Consider the following 20,858-nt stretch of genomic DNA (forward strand, 5'->3'; position numbering starts at 1 on the left):
ACCAGTTACAAACCCACCTACCTATCATCTGGCTCATCTCCTCCCTGGTCTATAAGGAAAATGGTAATAATAACTCACATTTTTACATTATTTTGTCATGGACTTGTCTTCACAACTAACTATATGAGACAGTGATGTATTCAACACAAACATTGGTTAAACACTTTGAATGCATTGTGCTAAACACTGGAAGATAAATAAAGAAAAAAGTCCTTGCTCTCAAGGAGGTCACAAAGAACAGTTAATAATAATAATAATATTAATAACAATAACTGATATTTCTATAGCACTTTAAGGTTTGCAAAATACTTTCCAAATTTACAAGTCATTTTATCTTCACAACCATGGGAGATAAGTGCTATCATTTTCCCCACTTTTACAGACAAGGAAATGAAGGCAGACAGAGGTAAATGACTCGTCTAGGATAACACAGATAGTAAATATATGAGGCTGGATTTGAGTTCAGGTCTTTTTGACTCCAGCCCCAGCACTCTGTCCCCTGCACCACCTAGCTGCCTCTAAGTAACTGTTCTATCATTCACTCAAATTTTCTACATCTTCATTACAAGGTTATCATGAGAGAGTCTCTCAAAAGCCTTGCTAAAATCTATATCTACTATGTTTATATAATCTTCCTGATCTACCAGTCCTGTAAACCCTATTTTTAAAAAAAAGCAACAAAAGCAATCTGGCATGATTTGCTCTTGGTGAATCCAGGATGATCCTTAGTGATTACTGGCATCCTGTCTGAGTGCTCAAAAACCAACCTTCTTATTAATCTGTTTTAGACATTTGCTAAGAATCAACATTGAGTTAATCAATCTGTGGTTTTAATAATCTAATTTTCTCCTCTTTTGAAAATTGGAACAGTCTATCTCTAGTCTTCCATCATCTTTCTCATCATCCTCAATTTTGAAAAGACAGCCGATCAGCAATCAAATCTATAGGCTATTCTAGCTAAAGGAGACTTGAATTCATTTTTGGAATTCTCTCTTTCCTAACCTATATAAGACTTCAAAATTACCTGCTAACTATGTTTATTCTACTCATACCATTTTAAGGATTATTTCCCTTGATGATAATAGCCTACATCTATACAGTGTCTTAAAGTTTGCAAAGTGTGTTACAAATATTGTTTCATTTTATTCTTACAAAAGCCCTGGGTGGTAGATACTATATTATCCCTCTTTAACTGAGGGAGAGATTAAATTATTTGCACAAAGTTGCAAAGCTAGGAAATGTTTTAGGCTGAATTTGAACTTGGATGTTCCTCACTTGAGGTCTAGTCTTCAAGTGCCATTTAGCTGCCTAGAGAAGAGAAGATGTAATAAAAAAAGATGCCCTTTCTCCATGTTACCCACTAATGATATATTAAGCAGCAGGCCAATTACTTCTTTTTCTTCTTCTTGCTCTGAATATACTTTAAATAACCCTTTTTGTTTTTACCATTTTTTTTTCAAGCACCACTTCATTCTGGGTTTTAGCCCTATTTTTACAGATTTGTACCACACTTTCCTATTTTGCTTTGGTTATAGGCCTTTCAGAATATAAGCTGCTTTTGAGTAGGGATTGTTTCATTCTTTATACTTATATCCTCAGCACCTAGCACAATCCCTGGTACACAGTTGGTGCTTAATAAATGCTTGATGACTGATTAAGTGATTCCGTCTTTTGCATAAATGATTTCAAGATTTGATCTCACTCAAGAGTTCCCTGTTTTGCCACATGGATTCACTAGATGCCCCTTACCCACCTGTTTTCCTCAAAGGTGTTATTTGATATAGTCAAGGAAAAAATTTTGTTTTTTAGAAGCTTCTATAGGTTTTGAGCCATCTTCCTTTTTAGAATCTGAAGCCATCAGAATTAGCATTTGTTTGAATTTCTGAAATCTGCTTTCTTATTTTTTATGAAAAGCATCAAAAGAAAGCATGGGGAGGTAATTTGTATAGCCAAATCCAGATAGGTCACCTCCCATACTCATACCCCCTGGAAGTTATATTATTCTAAAGAACTAACTCAAGCATGCCAGCAATTTAAAACTATTTGTAATAAATTCAAACTACCTTTTCAGGCTTATGTTACACTACTCTCCTTTATATTTTCTGCTTTTCAGCCAAATTCTGTAATTTAATCCTCCCCTTTCCTTCCTATGTGTATTTGAAGAGGTCATTTCCCATGCCTGAAATGGATGCCTTCCACGTTTCTGCCCACTGAATTACTTTTCTTCCTTCAAGACCTAGATGCTGGTGCCAATTCTTTCCTGAAGCCTTTGCCAAGTCTCCAAGACAGAAATGATCCCTTCTTTTGTAGACTCTCTCCTGCCTCTCTGTTGAGTCTCTCCAATTCACTAGTCACATCTTAACTTGGGTCATAATGGAGAAGCCTTAGGCCAGGCTTGTGATTTCATTGACATAAAGAATCCCCAATAAGGAAACTCCTTTGGAAACTGCTCTCCAACTTACAGTCTTGGAGAGTTGCCGAGGGTACTGGCATGTTCAATGATTTGCCCAGAGTCACACAGTCTGTATCAGAGGCAAGGCTTGAACCTTGATCCTCCTGACTCCAAGACTGGCTCGACATTCACTATACCACATTGTTTTCTTGTGTTATTTGTATAGATGTCTTATCTCCTACTTTGCAATCTCCTTTAGGACAAGAGCTAAATCCAGATTTTTTCATCTTTATTCATTGCACTGAAGAGGCAACGTACCAGTGGACAAGAAGATGGCCTCAAAGCCAAGAAGATCTGGGTTCCTTCCTTGCTTCCAATGCAAACTGACTCTGGAACTCTGGATCCCTTAACCTCTCAATGCTCTAGGCAACTAAAACTTTTAAGTCACAAAGGTGTCAACCTGCATTGGTAGAGGGAATTTCCTATATCACTGAAATCACAGGTCTAGTCTTTGTCCTTATTCAAGGCACTCCAGATACAAAGAAGGTGCTTAATAATTGCTGAACTGAATTAATCAGTGCTCAGTTCTAATGACCTCAAAAGCCATAATTCAAGTGTATGCTGTGGAGCTATCTTGGCTCATTTCTTAGCTACCCAAAGTGTAATATCTCAGATTTAGGTCAGTCTTACGTGTTCCATTATTTTTTTCTGGGTATTTCGATCATTTTATTAATAAGGCCAGCAGGTTATTAATAAGAGGATGGTCATCTGGCCACTACTCTTAGACCGAAGATAATCATGGTGGCAGGGCTCACAGTTCATATATCCTTTGACACAGTAGGTGGTCAATGGGACAAACAGTGATCCTTGCACAGAGAAATTATCTCTACTCAGACCATGACCAGCTATACCAGATCACTCCTAGCCTTGGGCTATCTAGGCAAAAGGATCTGTTTCCACCCAAGCTTGTGTAGAACACAATGGGCTTCCCTACCTTACATTGATGCCTTGACAAGGTTGGGTGGGATCTGACCAAGACTGAGGAGAGTCAATAAAGTTTCATTATCAGTGATTTCCTTCATGAAAAGGGAACCTTTTAAAATCAGGAATTTAGAAAAAGGGGAGAGCCTCTGAATATCCCCAAGATACTGGTTATTAATAATCATTTCTCACATTACCCTATTTGATTCTTGAGAGGCGTGGCCTCCTCAATGAATTACTAACTGATATGACAAATACTTCATCAAGGGTTTCTAACTATGAGGCTTTTGAGGGGAGACAATATAAGGGAAAAAAGGGAAAAATAGATGGTGCTTTGATAAAATGAAAGGGGGCAATCTCCTTCGATAAGAAGACTTTGCAGATAAAAGGCACAAAGGGAAAAGTAAACAGCATAATAAAATTCTTTTCATTTATTTATTCATTCATTCATTCATTCATCCATTTATTTATTTATTTATTTCCATAATAAAATTCATAGATGTATCTCTGCCTGTTCCTCTGGAAACATCTGATGCAGTTCTCTGGCTTGGGTTACCTGCAGAAATTGAGTTCTACTACTTAGAACCTGCTTATGCTTAGGCACGTGGCTTTTAAGGGCACAGAAAGGAGCCACGTGCCTAATTCCTGCTACTGGGGAGGCTGAGTTACCAGTTACTAGAGCCAAATCTGTGGCTGATTCATAGAATTATAGAACTTCATAGCTAGAAAGGTCTTATGGATTATCCAATGTCACATAGCTAGTAAATGGCAGAGCCTAGTCTAGTGTTCTTTCCAATACAATATGATGCTTTATCTGGTAAACTTCCACTATAATAACATTAGGTTTAGAAAATTGTGTTGTTAAGCACTCCTTCTATCGTCCAAAACAATCAGATTTTCTCTTCATGCAAAGCAAAATGCTTCCTTGAACACTCTACTGAGTCATATGAGACAAATCCTTTAATCCCCCATCACTTGTCCAGTGTGGTGGGTACCAAGCAATCCTGATGGATACTGTTATAGTGGCAAGGTGCAGGGCTTTAAAGAAAGATGTTTGCTCCAATGTGAAGGCTGTGGCTGGAGACATCTATGTGTCCCCTCCCACAGGCATCTTCTCTCAAGAGGTTTGAAGTCAAAAGGCTTGAAGTTAAAAGCCTTGAATGAATGAATGAAAGAAAATAATAGCACCTAAAATATGGTATTCACGCATGGTGAGAGTTTGTGTCCTGGCAAAGTCTCTATCTTTAAGTGTCACAGTTTTGCTTAGAGTATCATAGCATCATGGGCTTGAAGAGGCTTTGGGGATCATCTAGTTCAACCCCTTCATTTTACAGATTCAGTTCAACTCAGCAGCCATTCATCAAATTCCTATTATGTGCAAGGAACGATGTTGAGCAATGACAAAAAAAGACAAAAATGAAAGAGTCCTTGCCCTCAAAGGACTTATATTTTGTTGCAAGGACACAACATCTACATAAGTAAATATGAAATATTGTTTTTGTTTGTCCTTTGTTCTCAAAGAGGACAATCAGGGAGGTGATGCCATGACATGCATGTGAACTGGATTTAAGTGAGGGAGGGCTGTGCCAAGTCACCAGCCTCACTTTCTCCTCCAGAGCCATTTGGGGTTCAGTGGCAAGACATAGATCAGGATGACTGGAGATGGCCCTGAGTGCAGTGGGAGACCTTGGCCTTTTTAAGCTAAAGTTTTTAACAGGTCTCAGTTTGAGGCAGCACCTATCCAGTGATTAAGGCTAGGTAAGAAAATATATATGTACAACCAGGGGCTCAAAGTCCATTTGTGTAAGATTCTTCTTATAGGTTGAGACTGATTACTCAATGCTCAGTGCCTACGTGAGGGGCAGAGTTGTAGGGAGCTTGGGAGAACAGAGGTCTTGGTCTATTGGCTTCCAACTTCAAGAGAGAAGACACAAGGCTCCAGATTCACTTCAGGGAGAGGTCCCTAACATGAGAGAATGACTCTGAGAATAAGCCTACATGTAGAGGAGCCTGCACCCAAATCATATCCCTATCCCTAGATTACTATCCTAGAGTCTTTGGGCAATTTCCTCTTGAATGAGATCTAGGATTCTCTCTTTTGTTCGAGTTGAGACATCTCACTCCCAGTGGGACAGTTTATTCACTCTGTGAATTGTCTGGTCTAGTCTCATCTGTAAAACTTCTCTGATTTCTGTTTTGTTATCAGCTTGGATAATTATGGGCTTATTTGCTATTTGCTATGTGTGGTCTTCATGTAACTGCCATTTGATGGGAACAGAGTCAGTCTTGGATACAGAGGCCTAAGGTACTCCTTCCCCATTAAGGGTTAACAATCAAGAACATGGTTTGAACTTAAAACTATTTCCCTTAGAGTAACAACACTGGGGAGAGGGGCGGTTGATAGATATAATTCTTGCTCAATACTCCCCTCTCTGAGGAGATCGGAGGGACCAGCTTCATAGCCCCTATCTCCTGTTTTCTCTCCTGGCAGGAAATAGTCTCTCTTGGAGAAGGGAGGGTAGAAAAGACTAGAGATATCAATTCATGTCTCCCAGGGAGCCATATCTAGACAGACCCAGTGGATACACATAGCCTACATGGAAAACACACCTATACAAACATATTTTATACAAAACAATTTTAAGCGTTACAGAGGGCTAATAACCAGAAAGATGAGGAAAGACCTCGTGTTGGAGGCAATACTTAAGCTGTGTTTTGAAAGAAGTTAGGGATTCTACAAAATGGAGGTGATAAGAGGAGTACATTCCAGAGATTGGATGCGGGGCACATTTCTGTAAAAGTATCTGAGTGGAAGATGGATTGGACAGGGAGAGACTTGGGGCAGGAAGACCAACCAAAAGGCTACTGCAATATTCCAGATCACTTATTTTTTCTCCATAAAAGTTTCTCATGGATACAATCACAATGACTTGAATATGAACCATACAGACACTCCGCAACCATGTTGATCGTCAGTCTACAGTATCTCTCTCTCTCTCTCTGTCTCTGGGAATGCTTTCTGCTCTGATGTGTCCTCCTGGTATAAAAATTATCCTGGGTTCCTGAAAGACATCCCAAGAGACTACAAGCTCTGGAAGGTCTGAACAAGATATAAAAACTTTGAGTGGAGGGCAAGTGATTAGAATGGTTGTATATATGTCATTTGAGCAACAGCCTAGAGAAGTTCAGAGAAATTGATCAACAGTTTGGCCCAAGGTTGGTAAGTTTTTAGCCTCATCAACCTCAAAGATTTTACTACACTGTCCAGAGGTTGCAATCAATGCTGGTTCAATGCCCTCTTATATCTATTTACACCCTCAATTTTTTTTCTTCCCCTCAACCCCAAACAACTGGGAATAAACTGAGAATTCTCATTTGAAATTCACTTTCTTTACCTGGTATAAAGCCAACAGCATTCTCAACAAAGAGAAACACCAGGCATGGAGCACAGACTTGTAATTCCTGTCACTGGGAGGCTGAGGCTAGTGGATCTCTTGAACCTTCGAATTTTGAGTTAAGCCATTGTGGTATCAGCACCAAGTTTAGCATTAATACATTGAGCCCTCGGGAAAAGGGAACCATCAAGCTGCCTAAGGAAGAGGGAAGCAGCCTAGGATGAGTCAAAGGTCCTGTGCTGATCTGAGTGGGATAAGGCCTATGAATGGCCCCTGAACTTCCAACCTAGGCAAGATAGGGATATTCAGTCTTAAAACAAAACAAAACCAACCAACAAACAAAACCCCAACTTCTTTTTAGGTTCCTGCTATGTTTTGGCCACTCCAGCATACAAAGTTCCTGTCCTCAAGAAGCTTAAATTCTACTGGGCCAAGAAATGATAAGGAATCTACAAAGTAAGGGTTTCCAACCAGTAAATTAAGCCATATCAGTAGATTTCAAAGCCTTTCCTGGTAGAGCTCTAAGTTGGCTGGTACCATGTGGATTAAGAAAATTCAGTCAAGTGAAATACAGAATAGGGCCTAGGAACTATTTATTCAACTTGCTCTCTTGTATAGTTGCTTAGACCCAGACATCCCTACTCACTTTTATAGAAACAACAATCACATTTCAAAGAGTCTTTCATAGAGATTCCTCACTCCCTTGGATTTAAAATATGTATTAGTTCCCAGTTTGTCTTTCAAGGCTATGCATTGTAGTTTTATAAGCATACCCATCATGGTAGCCCAAGAGCCCTTTTTATCTCTAGAAAACAAATATCTTTCCCAGAAATACCTACAGGGTCCATTGGTAATCATCACTCCTCCTTGGTCATAAGGAAACATTTTCAATAAATCAGCCACTTCAAGTACCAATATTAGTAAACAATCCAAGTTTAAATATTACCATCACCTTAGCTGTTCACTGAGCTAAGCAAGAAGAAAGGAGTTAGTTTCATTCCCGTTCCATTGAAATGAAAATGGGTATAAATAAGAACTCCTGGATTTTAAGAGGTGAGGGGCATAATTGACTATGTACCTCCTTTTTCTGTCTTCTCTGAACAGGACCAGGTTGTCTAAATAGCAGGGACAACTGGAGAGGGCATTTCTGTATCATAGCCTCCTCTGCCAGTGAAGCCTATGACCTCGTCTATGAAGCCTATTCTCAGAATCACTTTTATAAATACATAAAATAAAATACAAAGGATTTACAAACCAAGTTTATTGAAATACATTTATCAAAATACATATTAAAAAAAGTTTATAGACTTCAGTTTAAGCAGTCTTGTATTCAGTCTCACCTAGTTATTTCCTCTCTCAGAGCAGCTGGGTCTGCAGGGTAAAACTTCACTCGGAAACACATGGTGAATGGAGGCTGGGCTGCAAAAAAAGCAGGTGACTGTCAGGAATGACAAACTCTCAGAAAATGAATATGTCCCCATTCTATTATGCACAGGTCATTACGCTATTAGAAAAAAATCCAGGCTTTTAGAGCTAATTTATACAGAGACAATAGATATGAACTTTAAGTACAGGTTGACCGTGTAGGGAAATCATCCCAGCCTGCCCCTTATAAATGAATGGCTATGCCAGCTGCACAGCAAAAAATACTTACATCTCAGCTGCTTCACCACAGACTTTGTAAACTCCAACCAGTGCTGAAATGGAAAAGACAGAATGAGACAACTGTAATGAGGAGTAGCAAATACAAACTAGTTTGAACATTTTAAATAGACAGTTTATAATGCAGGGAAAAGTAATCATAAAGGCTGTGACAAGTAGGTTTAGAAATAAAGGCCTGATAGGATTTTCTGAAGTAGGTGTTCTATGGAACCAGCTATGTAAGAGAATTGTCCTCTCTCTTTCCACACACAGTACACATATACAAAATATGCTTGTGAATATATGCATATATATGAGCATGTATACATTTATACAAAATGTATATGCATATGTGCATATCTATGTGTATCACAATTTATACACGTATGTATAAACATACATACATGTAGGCACATAGGACACACGTACATGTATGCGTATTACTAGATGATGCACGCACCCATGTGAGATTTACATACATGCATGTACGTATATGTTTATATAGTAACACACAACCCGCATATACATACATGTACATATGTGGATATATGTAGGTTTATATAGTAATATATACATAGATGCCTGTATGTATATATGTGTCTGTTTATCTATGCATCGATCTATTTATTTATCTATCTGTATACACACATACACATACACAGGGCAGCTAGGTGGTGCATTGGGTGGAGTGTTGGGCTTGGAGTTAGGAAGACCTCAGTTCAAATCTGGCCTCAGACACTAGCTATGTGACCCTGGTCAAGTCACTTAACCCTGTCTGCCTCAGCTTTCTCATCTATAAAATGATCTGGCTTAATTAATTAATCAATCAATAATTAATTAATGCAAATCACTCCAGTATCTTTACAAAAAAACGACAACCAAAGAGGTCATGAAGAGTCTGACACGACTGAAAAACAATCTAACAACAACTACATATATATGCACACACACGTATACAGACACACACACACACACACACACACACACACAGACTCAATGTTTGGGCTTATCTATAAATGTGAATACATTAGAACTCAAGTCAACAGCCTTCCACAAGCAGCGTGTCAAAGTTCTGATCTCTGTTTTTATGGCACGTGTGTCTGTGTGTGTGTACGTGCATGTGTGTTTCCATGCCAGTTCTCAAGGTGATAATAGTGGCTATTGGTAACAGCTCCTGAATGCGCTGACAGGGAGTATTATCTTTTCTAAAAGCCTTTCATTTTTATGGATCTTATTTGTTTTTACATCACCTTCATTTCTGAATATATCCCTTTCCCTTCCCCTATCTGGTGAGCCAAGCCATGTAATAAAGGATAAAGAAAAGAGAAAAAAAGGGCATCTTAGCAAAAACTAACCAAAACATTAACTGAGTCTGATGGCATATGCCATATTTCAAACCTATAGTCTTCCATTTTTGTGAAGAAAAGAGGAAGAGTATTCTCTAAGGTGGTGGAAAGAGTCACGGTGATAGGAACCAAGCAGTGAAAAGAGACCCGCCTGTGTCACCTCTGGCACCAATGTCGCAGATTGTTGACCCCAGAAAAATCTGAGAACGTTGGCATTCCAGGAACCACCACACTTGGACTCTCACAAATGGATACAGAGCCTGGCATCTCTAGAAAAGTGAATCTACTTCCTCTGAATTGACACAGCAGGAGCTGCCAGTGTCAATAGCAGGACTATCAGCCCCAACCTCTTTCAGCAATAGCTTTGTTTTTAGAAAGGAAGAAACAGGTTATTTTGACAACTGTTTCCCATCACCAGCTCCATTGTTCACAGAGCACCCCATAAAATCTATTATTGATGTACAGCATTAATGCTAATTAATTAGCATCCATACTAATTTACTAAGATTTCTGAGCTCCACACAAAAACCCTGGACCACAGCGGTTCAAACTGTGACCTTGACTTCTTAGTGGCAGCCTTTGGGAACACTTGAAGGGAGGAAGCATCCCATCCCTGCCTGCTCCCCAAGCCCGATCTAGTGTAACATCCCAGCTATAATCTTGGACTGGCTGGAAAGTATTCAGGAGAGGCATTCTGGCCTCAGCTTCCCACATCTCTCCTTTGTGGGTTTGGGTCATGCAGCTAATGGACCCACTAAGAGCCTGCTCTGCTGTCAGCTCTACATGGATAATCTGGACTGACATCTTGCTCTCTTGCTTCCACTGAACTGAGTTCCCGTGAGGCAAGCAACTTATTATAGCAGTTCAATGTGGTTAAGAGGTCCCTCTCACATTACACAGCCCACTGCTGCTCTGGCTTCACAGAGGAAGCCAAGCTGTAAGATTTAATTGCATGGAAACAACTGGAATTCTACACTAAGAAGGATGACACCTCTTCCAGTCTGTGGAAGGGAAGAGCAAAGAACTCTGGCTGTTATGGGAGATCTGTCTATTCCTAGGTCAAAGGAGCTGAACAGCAAACAAAGCCTAGGAAGGAAAACTATTTAAGCCCAATAAAAACACAGGTAGATGCCAGAGCCAGATTCAAATAAACAAAGAAAAAGACAAATAGGCAGAGAAGGAGTGAGTGAAATGCTTCATTAAGAATGGGCTAACGAAAATGAGTAACAAAAAATTGTATTAACTGGAGCAATAGATACATAGAAGCACCATTTGAATTTTGCTGAGAAAGGACTTCACCTGGAAGAAATGAGAGTCATAGGAAGAGGGGGAGATGGGTAAAAAAGAAATGAGAGTCATAGGAAGAGGGGGAGATGGGTAAAAAAAAACTCTAAACAGCTAAGCCAATAGTCTTTTATAAGATCAGACGAATGTATTTGGTCAAGATCTGGAAGAGAATGGAGTGAAGATGAAACATACCATCCACCTCCTGCTAGAGAGGAAGGAGGGAAAGGTCAGAAAGGATGGAAGGAAACAAGCATTTATTAAGTACCTACTATACACCAATACTTTATATTTTCTCATTTGATCCTCAGAGCAACCTGTGAGGTTGGTGCTCTTGTGGTCCCCGTCTTACAGTGGAAGGAACTGAGGCAGGCAGAGGTTAAGTAATTTGCCCAGGATCACAGATCCAGTGAGTATCGAAGACCAAAGTTGAACTGAGGACTTCCTGACTCTAGGCCCAATGTGCTTTCTACTGTACCACCTACCTGTCAGAGAGTTGATGAACTTAAAATGAAGAACGAGACATAATTTTGGACATGGCAATGTGGGAATTTATTTTGCTGGACTATGCATATTTGGCATAAGAGCTTAAAATTTTTTTAACTGCTCAGTGGTGGGGAGAGGGAGAGCTAATAATGATTGTGTAAACAAATACTTTTTTTTTAAAAGAAGAGAATGGAAAACTACTAAGGTCTCTTTTTGAGAGCTGTTTGGTTGCATCTTAGTATCAGCACCATTGAATTATTCTGATAATATGGGACAGAAGAAAGATTAAGTTGCATGTACATTAAGTTGCATCTCTGGAGTCTTGGAGGGATGAAATATATTCCCAGAGGGAGGAAGCATGGTTTGGTGGGACAAGCACTGAGTTTGAATCCTGGCTTTGCAATTTTTTACCAGTTGTGTGAACAAAGGATCACACACCTAGAGGTAGAAGGACATGGTTTAAGCCCCTAATTTTATAGATCAGGAACCTGTAGCTCAGGGAAGTTAAAGGTCACACAGAGAACAAGTATCAAAGGGAAGATCTGAACTCAGTTTCTCTGATTCCTACTTTCTCCTCTTATCACAATGGGTAAGTCTCTCAGGGACTTAGTTTCCTCATATGTAAAATGAGGGTGTTGGACTCAATGCCCTCTAAGGTACATTCTAAATCTACAACAACCTTCTGAATTGGTTGCTATTATGATTCCCATTTTAAAGATGAGAAAATGAGGGTGAGGTCCTAGAAATGACTTTCCCATGGTTACAGAGCTAGTTAATGTCAAGACAGGATTTGAACTCACCTTCTTGATTCTAAGTCCAGCATTCTATCTACTTACATGACCCTATTTCCCTTTTCTAGTCTTAATCCTATCACCCTGATTTCTTGATCTCTTCTGAATATGCTTCAACCCAAATGAAAAGCTATGGAACACATTTTGCCTTTAAAGCTCCATATACCACGACTGTGAATATTGTTTAGGAAACATATAGATCTGAAGACAGCAGAATTTCTTTTTGAAATAGTGGTATTTCAGATAGATTTTTGGGGGGTTAGGGATTATGATTGAAATGACTCTACATATTATAAGAAACAAAATAATATATTAGCACTTTTTGTTGTAGCAAAGAATTAGAAATTGTGGGGAAGCCCATCAATTGGGGAATGGCTGAACAAGTGGTATATGAATGTAATGGAATGTTATTGTTCTATAAGAAACGAGCAGGAGGATTTCAGAAAAACCTGCAAAGACTTATATGAACTGATGCTGACTGAAGTGAGCAGAACCAGGAGAATATTGTACACCGTAACAGCAACATTTTGCAATGATCAACTATGATAGACTTAGCTCTTCTTAGCAATACAATGATTCAAGCCAATTCCAAAAGACTCGTGATGGAAAATGCTATCCAGATCCAGAGACTTAACTATGATCAAAGATCACAGAACATAGATCAAAGAATACTATTTTCACTTTTTTGTTTGTTTTTTTTGTACTTTTTCCCTTTTGTTCTGATTCTTCTTTCACAATATGACTAATGCATAAATATGTTTAACATGATTGTATATGTATAACCTATATCAGATTGCTTGCTGTCTTGAGGAGGGAAAAGAGAAGAAAAATTTGGAATTCAAAATTTACAAAAATGAATATTGAAAATTATCTTTATATGTAATTGGAAAAAAAACATTATTAAGTGAAAAAAGAAACACAAAACAAGATTTCCAAACAACTTTGTATTATATACCAAAAAGCCAAGACCATTAATTTGTTCTATACCTCAATGAAAAAAAAAACATTCACTAGAACAGATGGCTTTTTAAAATGAAAAATCATTTGTCAAAACATTTTCAAGAATATCTTGATTATCATCTTCACCATTAAGAACAGACATGGACTGGGCTCCCATAATGCATGAGGACATGAAGGTTTAGCATCAAATGGAAAGTGGCTCAGAACCATGTCTAAACCCTAAGGAAGGCCTATGTCAGGTTAATAATTGAGATCTGTCTAGGGTGATGGTCAAATTGCCATCTCATCTAAACAGCTGAACATCCTCAATATTATTGCTGAGCTGATACATTTTTAAGGCCAGGAAGAATGAAGTATATTAATAAAATGTGGGGGTTGTGAGTTCCGGGGTGGGGGGGAGGTCTGGGATGGAAGGGAAATAAAGGAGGGTTATACAATCCTTTTATTCCTTTCTAAATTTGGTGCCTTCATATGAAAAATGCTGAATGTGAGCTGCAGCAGAATCTTTTTGCAGCTGAAGACACCAAGGAACAAAATACTGCTTGATTCCATTAAGTGTTTTTGCTCATGGACCTCCCTGCTTCACATCTGGGGCCTTAGAGGATGTGGGAGAACTACCTCTGAGAGTTACAACCCTCCATACAGCATTTTCAATCACAGCCCCCAGCAGGGTTAACCTTTGAAAGGCAGAGAGATCTCCAAGTGAAAGCAGATGTTGAAATCAGTAAATAGCATACAGATTGTCAATGCTAAAAGCAAAATCCTAGAACTTAGGGCAAAACTTTGCTATCAAAGGAAAATTAGTCTTAATTGGATTCAATAAGTATTTGAGTGCCTACTATGTGCAAGGCATTGTGCACTGCACAGGTAACAACTATGTCAAGAATATTTTCCCTTGCTCTTCCAAAAACATATCTAGCAGTTGGTTTATTTGAATTTAGTGGACATGGGAGAGAGAAAGGGGAAGAGAGAGAAAGAGAGAGGAAGATCCAGGTATGAAGAGTCTCATCTCTTGGAATGAGACCAAGATGAGACGGTGTAATATCAATTAAGTTGGGTGTCTTTGATTGAGTCTTATTAGGTGCTAAGCCCCAGGCCCAAACCACTATCTATTAGGTGCTAGGCCTATGCGGGTGTGAATTGGTAACTAAGGTGGGGCTCCAGGTGGGGCCAATGAAGGGAGGTCTGATTATATCTTTGCTCCCAAGTAGGCCTAAAACCCCTCACTACTAGGTGCTAAGCCGATATGCCTGTGAAGCCCTCAAGGTCCTGGGGGGAGGTGCTCACTCCAGAGCCAATAGCAAGAGCCTAAGTTCTGGTCGCTCAGATGATGTTGGATGACGGCTAAAGAGTGCATATAAAGAGAAGACAGAGCTATCTGCTTGGGGCTCTCACTCTTGGCAGTGAGCTGATGTGGAGACTCTGGGCAGCTGTAGTTAAGAGCCCTCCAGTTTGCCCGGATGTTTGGACTTGGTTAAACTCTGGTAACTATGAATTGGGATTTGAATCAGACAAGGTCTGTCTGTTGATGTTTGTAATTTGTTTGTATTTGCTCTGAAATTCAGGGTGCTGGCTTTTTCCCCTGAACTAAGTGAATATTTGTATGCTGGATTAAAGTAAGATTGTTAACCCCTTAACGCTGCTTTCCTTAGTAAAGCAGATCAAAAGAACCTGGGCTTGCAGGTTGTTGTTGGTTTTACATCCCCACAGCAGCTGCTAGCCAGATTGTTGCTACAGACGGGGAATGCCTAGCGTTTTTTGCTACTCTATTCTAGATCAGAGGTATCAAACACAAGGCTACAAAGCAGCTTCAGTGGCTGCTCAAAGCCCCACTCAACATTTCTGAGTGGGGAACCAGATTAAAATGTAATTGGGAAATATTTAAAAAAAAATAAAAATACAATAGAACATAGATAATGTTAATATGTGGTTCTCTAAGTCAGTATATGGGGGCAGCTAGGTGGCTCAGTGGATAGAGTGCCAGGCCTGGAGTGAGAAAGATCTGAGTTCCAATCTGACCTCGGACATTTACTAGCGGTGTGACTCTGGGTAAGTCACTTCCCCCTGTCTGCCTCAGCTTCCTCGTAAGTCAAATGAGCTGGAGAAGGAAATGGAAAATCACTCCAGTATCTTTGCCAAGAAAACCCCAAATGGGGTCACGAAGAGTCAGACATGCCTGAAAATGACTGAACAACAATCAAAGTCAGCATATAGCTTGCAGGGATCCTTATGTAGAGTTTAATGGCCCCAATTTACATAGGAGTTTGATACCACTAAAGTGAATTGCCCCTGCTTCGAGAGATGAAAATACTAGTCCTAGAAAGACACTAACTAGTTGTGTGAGCAATGGACACAGATAAATCCCTTTATCCTTTGGGACCTCCTCTGATGCCAAGGGGCTACCGGGGAGGGAGGGAATTGAAGGCTCCTCCCATCTAGGTTTCAGAGCTGGCCCAGGATGGAAAAATGCTGAAGGATGGGAAATTTAAAAGAGGCGCCTGGGGGAAGTAATGTTGAAGCCAGATGGAATGAACTTTGGGAGAAGGCGAAGAGAGCTGTAGAAAAGCTGGCGATCAGCATGAAGCCATCCTGCCCACTCACACTCCAGCTGTTTTCATGAGAACTTTAATAGCCCAGCTATGCAGTCTTTGAGCTGGAGGCAGGCCCAGGGGAAAAGGGAAGAAAAGAAGGGGAGCTAGAAGCTGGGGAGCTAAAGGAGAAGCAAGAAGCCTGCCAAGAACAGTCATCTGCAGCTGTGGCAATGAACAAAGCAGGGACTAAATGGAGAACACTGAGTAGAAGCAGAGCTATAGTGTAGGATCCAGCTAGTACCTCCAAGCACCCAGCTTAGCTGAAGGTTTCTAGGAGTGGCTGCAGCAGTGGGAGGGGAGAGGCTTGAATACTAGCACCTGAACAGTACTCCTCTGAGTTCCTGGGTTCGGGATTGTCTGCACACAAAGAGGGGTTTGGCTGCTCTGTTTGGGAAACATTTGGTATGGTCAGCTTCATTTCTCTCTAATGATGTGATTAAAGTGCTATATTGAGGAAGGCTATGCTTTTGTGAGTAACCTCCACTGAAATGAAACAGAGATGGAAGAGGGGGTGAAAGGTTGTCTCTCCCCGCACTGTCACCCTCTCTTCTCTCCCCAGTGGTTAAGAGCATCTCCAACCTCAGACTATGGTTGGATAAATTCGCATTAAGCCCCTAAAGACCAGGGGTTCTTAACCTTGGATTAAAACATTTCCAGCATCCATGAAATTGGATAGGGAAAAAATTAAATCTTTATTTCAATATAATTGGTTTCTTCTGTAATTTTATGCATTCAAAAACATGATTCTGAGAAGGGGTCCTTAGGCTTCACCAGATTACCAAAGGGGTCTTTGACACAAAGAAGCTTAAGAACACTTTCCTTAGACTGAGACAAATTTTGCCACCCAAAAAAGGAGCAGAACGAGGGGAGAGAGGTAGACAGCTCTCTGAGAGACAGGGAGACTACATCACTTTACAGCACCCTCTGTCACTGGGTAGAATGCATGACTATTCAGGATAGACAGTGAACTGACAGCATTTGGTCCCAATTACTAAGCAGGGTATGGGCAGCTAGGTGGCGAAGTGGACAGAGCTCTGGGCCTGGAGTCAGGAAGATGAGTCTTCTTGAGTTCAAATCTGACCTTAGACACTTACTAGCTGTGTGACCACGGGAAAAGCCATTTAACCCTGTTTGCTGCAGTTTCTTCATTTGTAAAATGAACTGGAGAAGGAAATGGTAAACCACTCCAGTAGTATCTTCACCAAGTAAACCCCCAAATGGGGTCATGAAGAGTCAGACATGACTAAACAACTAAGCAGGATCAGGCAACTGGTGAGAAGCACCCCCTGGTGGTTAACTGTAAGACTAGGGGATTGGATTAATTGACTTTTAAGGTCCTTTCTACCTTTTGAAGTTCTAGGATTGTAAGAGATCCTGCTGGAACAGTCATCACTACTGGAGCCTGATCCTTAGGGTTAAAGACTAGATACCAGTAAGAGACTGCTGACAGACTTACCCTCTGCTTATCCGGGTCCACAAAACGGATTCCAAAATAGTCTTTCTCAAGTAAATTCAAGTGGTGGCAAAGAAGGTCAAACAGGTACTGGCCTTTGGCATCTCTCTGCAAAGAAAGGACACGCCATTGAGAGATGGTCGGATACTTTCAACACAACCCGAGGTTGCTCTTCCTAAAATATAGCTCTGTACATTTCAACCATTTAATTCAACAACATTTGCTAAGTGCTACTATGCAAAGAATAGTGCCAGGAGCTAAGAATACAAAGAAGGTAAATGACACTGTTCCCACCCTCAAAGAGTTGATACCTGGACATTGATGAGGCATAAGAGATAAGATGAGATATGACACAAGACACTGATCTATCTATGTTCATGTCCCCAGATGCCACAGTGAATCTTAATTCAACAAGTCTACTGTCCTTTTTTGGCATTATACTGGTCTATATCTAACAGGGCTCATGTTAACAATCTACATTATCTCATTTGTCCTATGCTAGAGAATAAGGGCAGATTATTATGCTATATTATTATGCAGATAAATTATGCTGATGGGACTTGCAGAAGGGTATGTAGATTAAGATTTAGGAGGGTGGGGGGAGACGCTAATGGAGGGACTCTTAGAGGGGTGGGTAGAATAACAAATAGGAGGCTAAGGGGGGAAGATAAAGTAACAGGGATAGGGTGAACAGAGAGACTGAGGACAACAGTGAGTACAAATAAGATGGAGGAAAACTCACAAATAGTAATTATAACTTTGAATGTGAATGGGATGAACTCATCCATAAAAGTGAAAAAACAACTGATAAACAGACATATGTACAGAATGATTTTTTATATACACACAAATAGGTGTCTAAGGGTAGCCATGGGGAGGGGGGCAAGAAATCTATATGATAACTTTATTACATATTTAAAAGGAATAGCAAGTTGTACATAAAGATTTTCAGTTTCATATGCAATCACCTTTTTTATACTATGTTAGGGAAATGCTCATTTTGTTCCATAATTTAAAAATAAAAGAAATAAAAAAAGGAAACTATATGAGCCCCAAACCATTGAGATCAGCTCAAGCACCACTTCCTACATGAAGCCTTTCTTCATTCCAATGCCACAAGTGCTCTCTCCCCCTCTCCCTCACCCCCATTACTTTGTATTTATGTGTACATGTTGTTTTCCCCGGTAAAAACATAAGCTCCTTAAGTGCAGGGAATGCTTCATTTTTGTCTGTGCATTCCCATTTCCTAGAGCCGTGCCTGGCACATAATAGGTAAATAATAATAGTAAAGTAATACAGTAAAAAATATAAAAAATAGTAAAATAAAAATAGGTAAATAACAAACTTATTGCTTGTTAGCTGAAATTTATCAGTCAAACTAGACTCGACTATTGTCTCCTCTAGAGTATGGACATCAATTATTGTGCCTACCCACAATACCTAGTGAAATGCTTTACAGTAATTAATGCCTGCTAATTCACAATAAAGAGCTAACAAAAGATTCATCTTGGAGCAAAGGCTATGTTTTCACCATTATTCATCAGTCAACTAACAAAGATTTATTAAAGTGCTTAACATGTGTCAGGCACTGTACTAGGCACTGGGGACATAAGCACAGAAATGAAATATCCCCTGCCCTCAAGAAACATATTCTATTAAGGAAGAAAAGTACATATAAAAATATATAAAATATCTGAATAGGGATAGTCAAATCATCAGTAAGCATTTACTAATTGCTTAATATATACCAGACAGTATGCTAAGTACTAAAGATATAAAGAAAGGCAAAAATAGGCCCTGACCTCAAGGAACTGACATTCTAGTGGGGGAGGCAACATGCAAATAACTATGTACATACAAGATCTATAAAGGGTAAATTGGAGGTTATCTCAGAGGGAAGACTAAAACTGATTTCATGGATATAGAGAACTCCCAGGTGGAAAGTACCTTACCAATGCTGGTTAGTATCTTTTCTCCACCTTAAAGTCTTAGTTGCCTAGAGCAGAGATGTCAAACAAAGCAGGGATGAATAACCAGATTAAAATGTAATTGGGACATAGTTAACAAAACAAATAAAAATACAAGAAAACAAATAATATTATATTTTAAAACCAAGTAAATATATACCCTTTAGAGATCCTAATTTATAGTTTAGTGTTCCCCATTTCTATTTGAGTTTGACACCAATGGCCTAGAGTAGAGATGTTTATGGAGAGGTCGAGAGTGACTTTTCCAGGGTCATCTAGCTGATATACATCAGAGGATGGACCTTCAACTCATGTCTCCCTGGATCTGAGTCAAGCTTGAAATTGACAATATCACTGCACTATACTATACAAAATATATGCAAAATAAATATAAATTAATTGAGAGAGGGGAGAATTACTAGCAGCTAGCTGGGGGAAACCAAGAAAAGCAGCATGAAGTACAAAGAACTTAAGTGCTTAACTCCAACAGCAAAATCCTTATCCTCACCTCCCTGAGAGCAATGAAACCTCAACAAAGACTTTTGCAAGAGGAGGACTGTTTCCCACCTCCCCCTTCTTGGAATGTGCTATGCTGGCTATGCAAGGATACTTTCTGACTTGCTGCAGTTAATTTTGAAGGACTAAAGTTCCTTTTTGAGATGTATGTCGATCAATTTAAAATGACTTCTATCAGTTGCCAGGCACAAGACAAAAATGTTTCGTTAACAGGAGTGTGGAACTGGGAAAGGGGGTGGTTAAAGTGGCATCTCAGATATCCTGCTGACGTTCTTAAATGATATATTCTCCAGCCCATAGCCTTCACTGCCTTGTCTGGGTCAGGAGCACTCTGGTCATGACCTCACAGACCCATCAGACACAGATGGAAGCAGAAAACGCACTTTACTGCCATAAAAAGGGGAAAAGAGTTGCTTTAGACAAAAAGGCATTGCTTACAGTTTTGGAAGCAGGCCAGCTGATCCTGTTCTAATCCCTACCTCTGGTTCCCTTCCTGTTCACCTCCCTTCCCCTCTTGGATTTTCTATTTTCATCTCAGGTCCTTGGGTGTTGTCCCTCTGAAACGTACTGACTCCTGATCTAGTAAGCTCTGGTTTATGGTCACTGAGGTCACTCCCAGAAGGGAGAAGCTTTCTTTCATCTTGGTGATTGCCTAAGAACAGCCATTCACTGTTTCCCTTATGGAGGATGCGGCAACAGCAGTTCTGAATTCAGCAAAAATGTGACTTCTCAGAGTTGCCCCATCTCAAGGAAAAAGAGAGGGAGGGTGTTCGACAAACCCTTACTTTGCTATGTTGCATTTACTGACACAGACCATAAATCCTCTGATACTTAGTTGATCGTCTTCAAGAGTTACTATGACTAAAAATGTATTAATCACCCTGTAGCCAACCTGGTGGCGAGCCCCTCCCAGCTTAGGGCTCCCAGATGACAGACATATATAGCTTGGTAGTCCCCATCCTGACTCTGACACTTACCGTGTGTGACCCTGGGCAAGTTCCTTAATAATAACAATGACCAAAAAACAACCACAAACATCCATACGGTGCAAAAGC

The 20,858-nt window shown here is 39.9% G+C and overlaps 1 protein-coding gene across 4 annotated transcripts in view; it reads right to left on the reverse strand.

The window, feature by feature from the left end:
- FRMD5 (FERM domain containing 5) overlaps nt 1–20,858 on the reverse strand; it is a 373,795-nt gene that overhangs the window by 61,056 nt on the left and 291,881 nt on the right. For 3 of the 4 annotated variants that reach the window (XM_036735286.1, XM_036735287.1, XM_036735289.1), the window contains exons 2-4: nt 17,324–17,428; nt 8,423–8,465; nt 8,109–8,187 (exon numbers count right to left, since the gene is read on the reverse strand). In XM_036735286.1, coding sequence (XP_036591181.1) covers nt 8,109–8,187; nt 8,423–8,465; nt 17,324–17,428 — 227 coding nt within the window. The remainder of the gene's footprint in view (nt 1–8,108; nt 8,188–8,422; nt 8,466–17,323; nt 17,429–20,858) is intronic. The other variant, XM_036735288.1, reaches the window with a different exon arrangement.

The sequence above is a fragment of the Trichosurus vulpecula genome, chromosome 8 (assembly GCF_011100635.1).
Source record: "Trichosurus vulpecula isolate mTriVul1 chromosome 8, mTriVul1.pri, whole genome shotgun sequence".
Lineage (NCBI taxonomy): Eukaryota > Metazoa > Chordata > Mammalia > Diprotodontia > Phalangeridae > Trichosurus > Trichosurus vulpecula.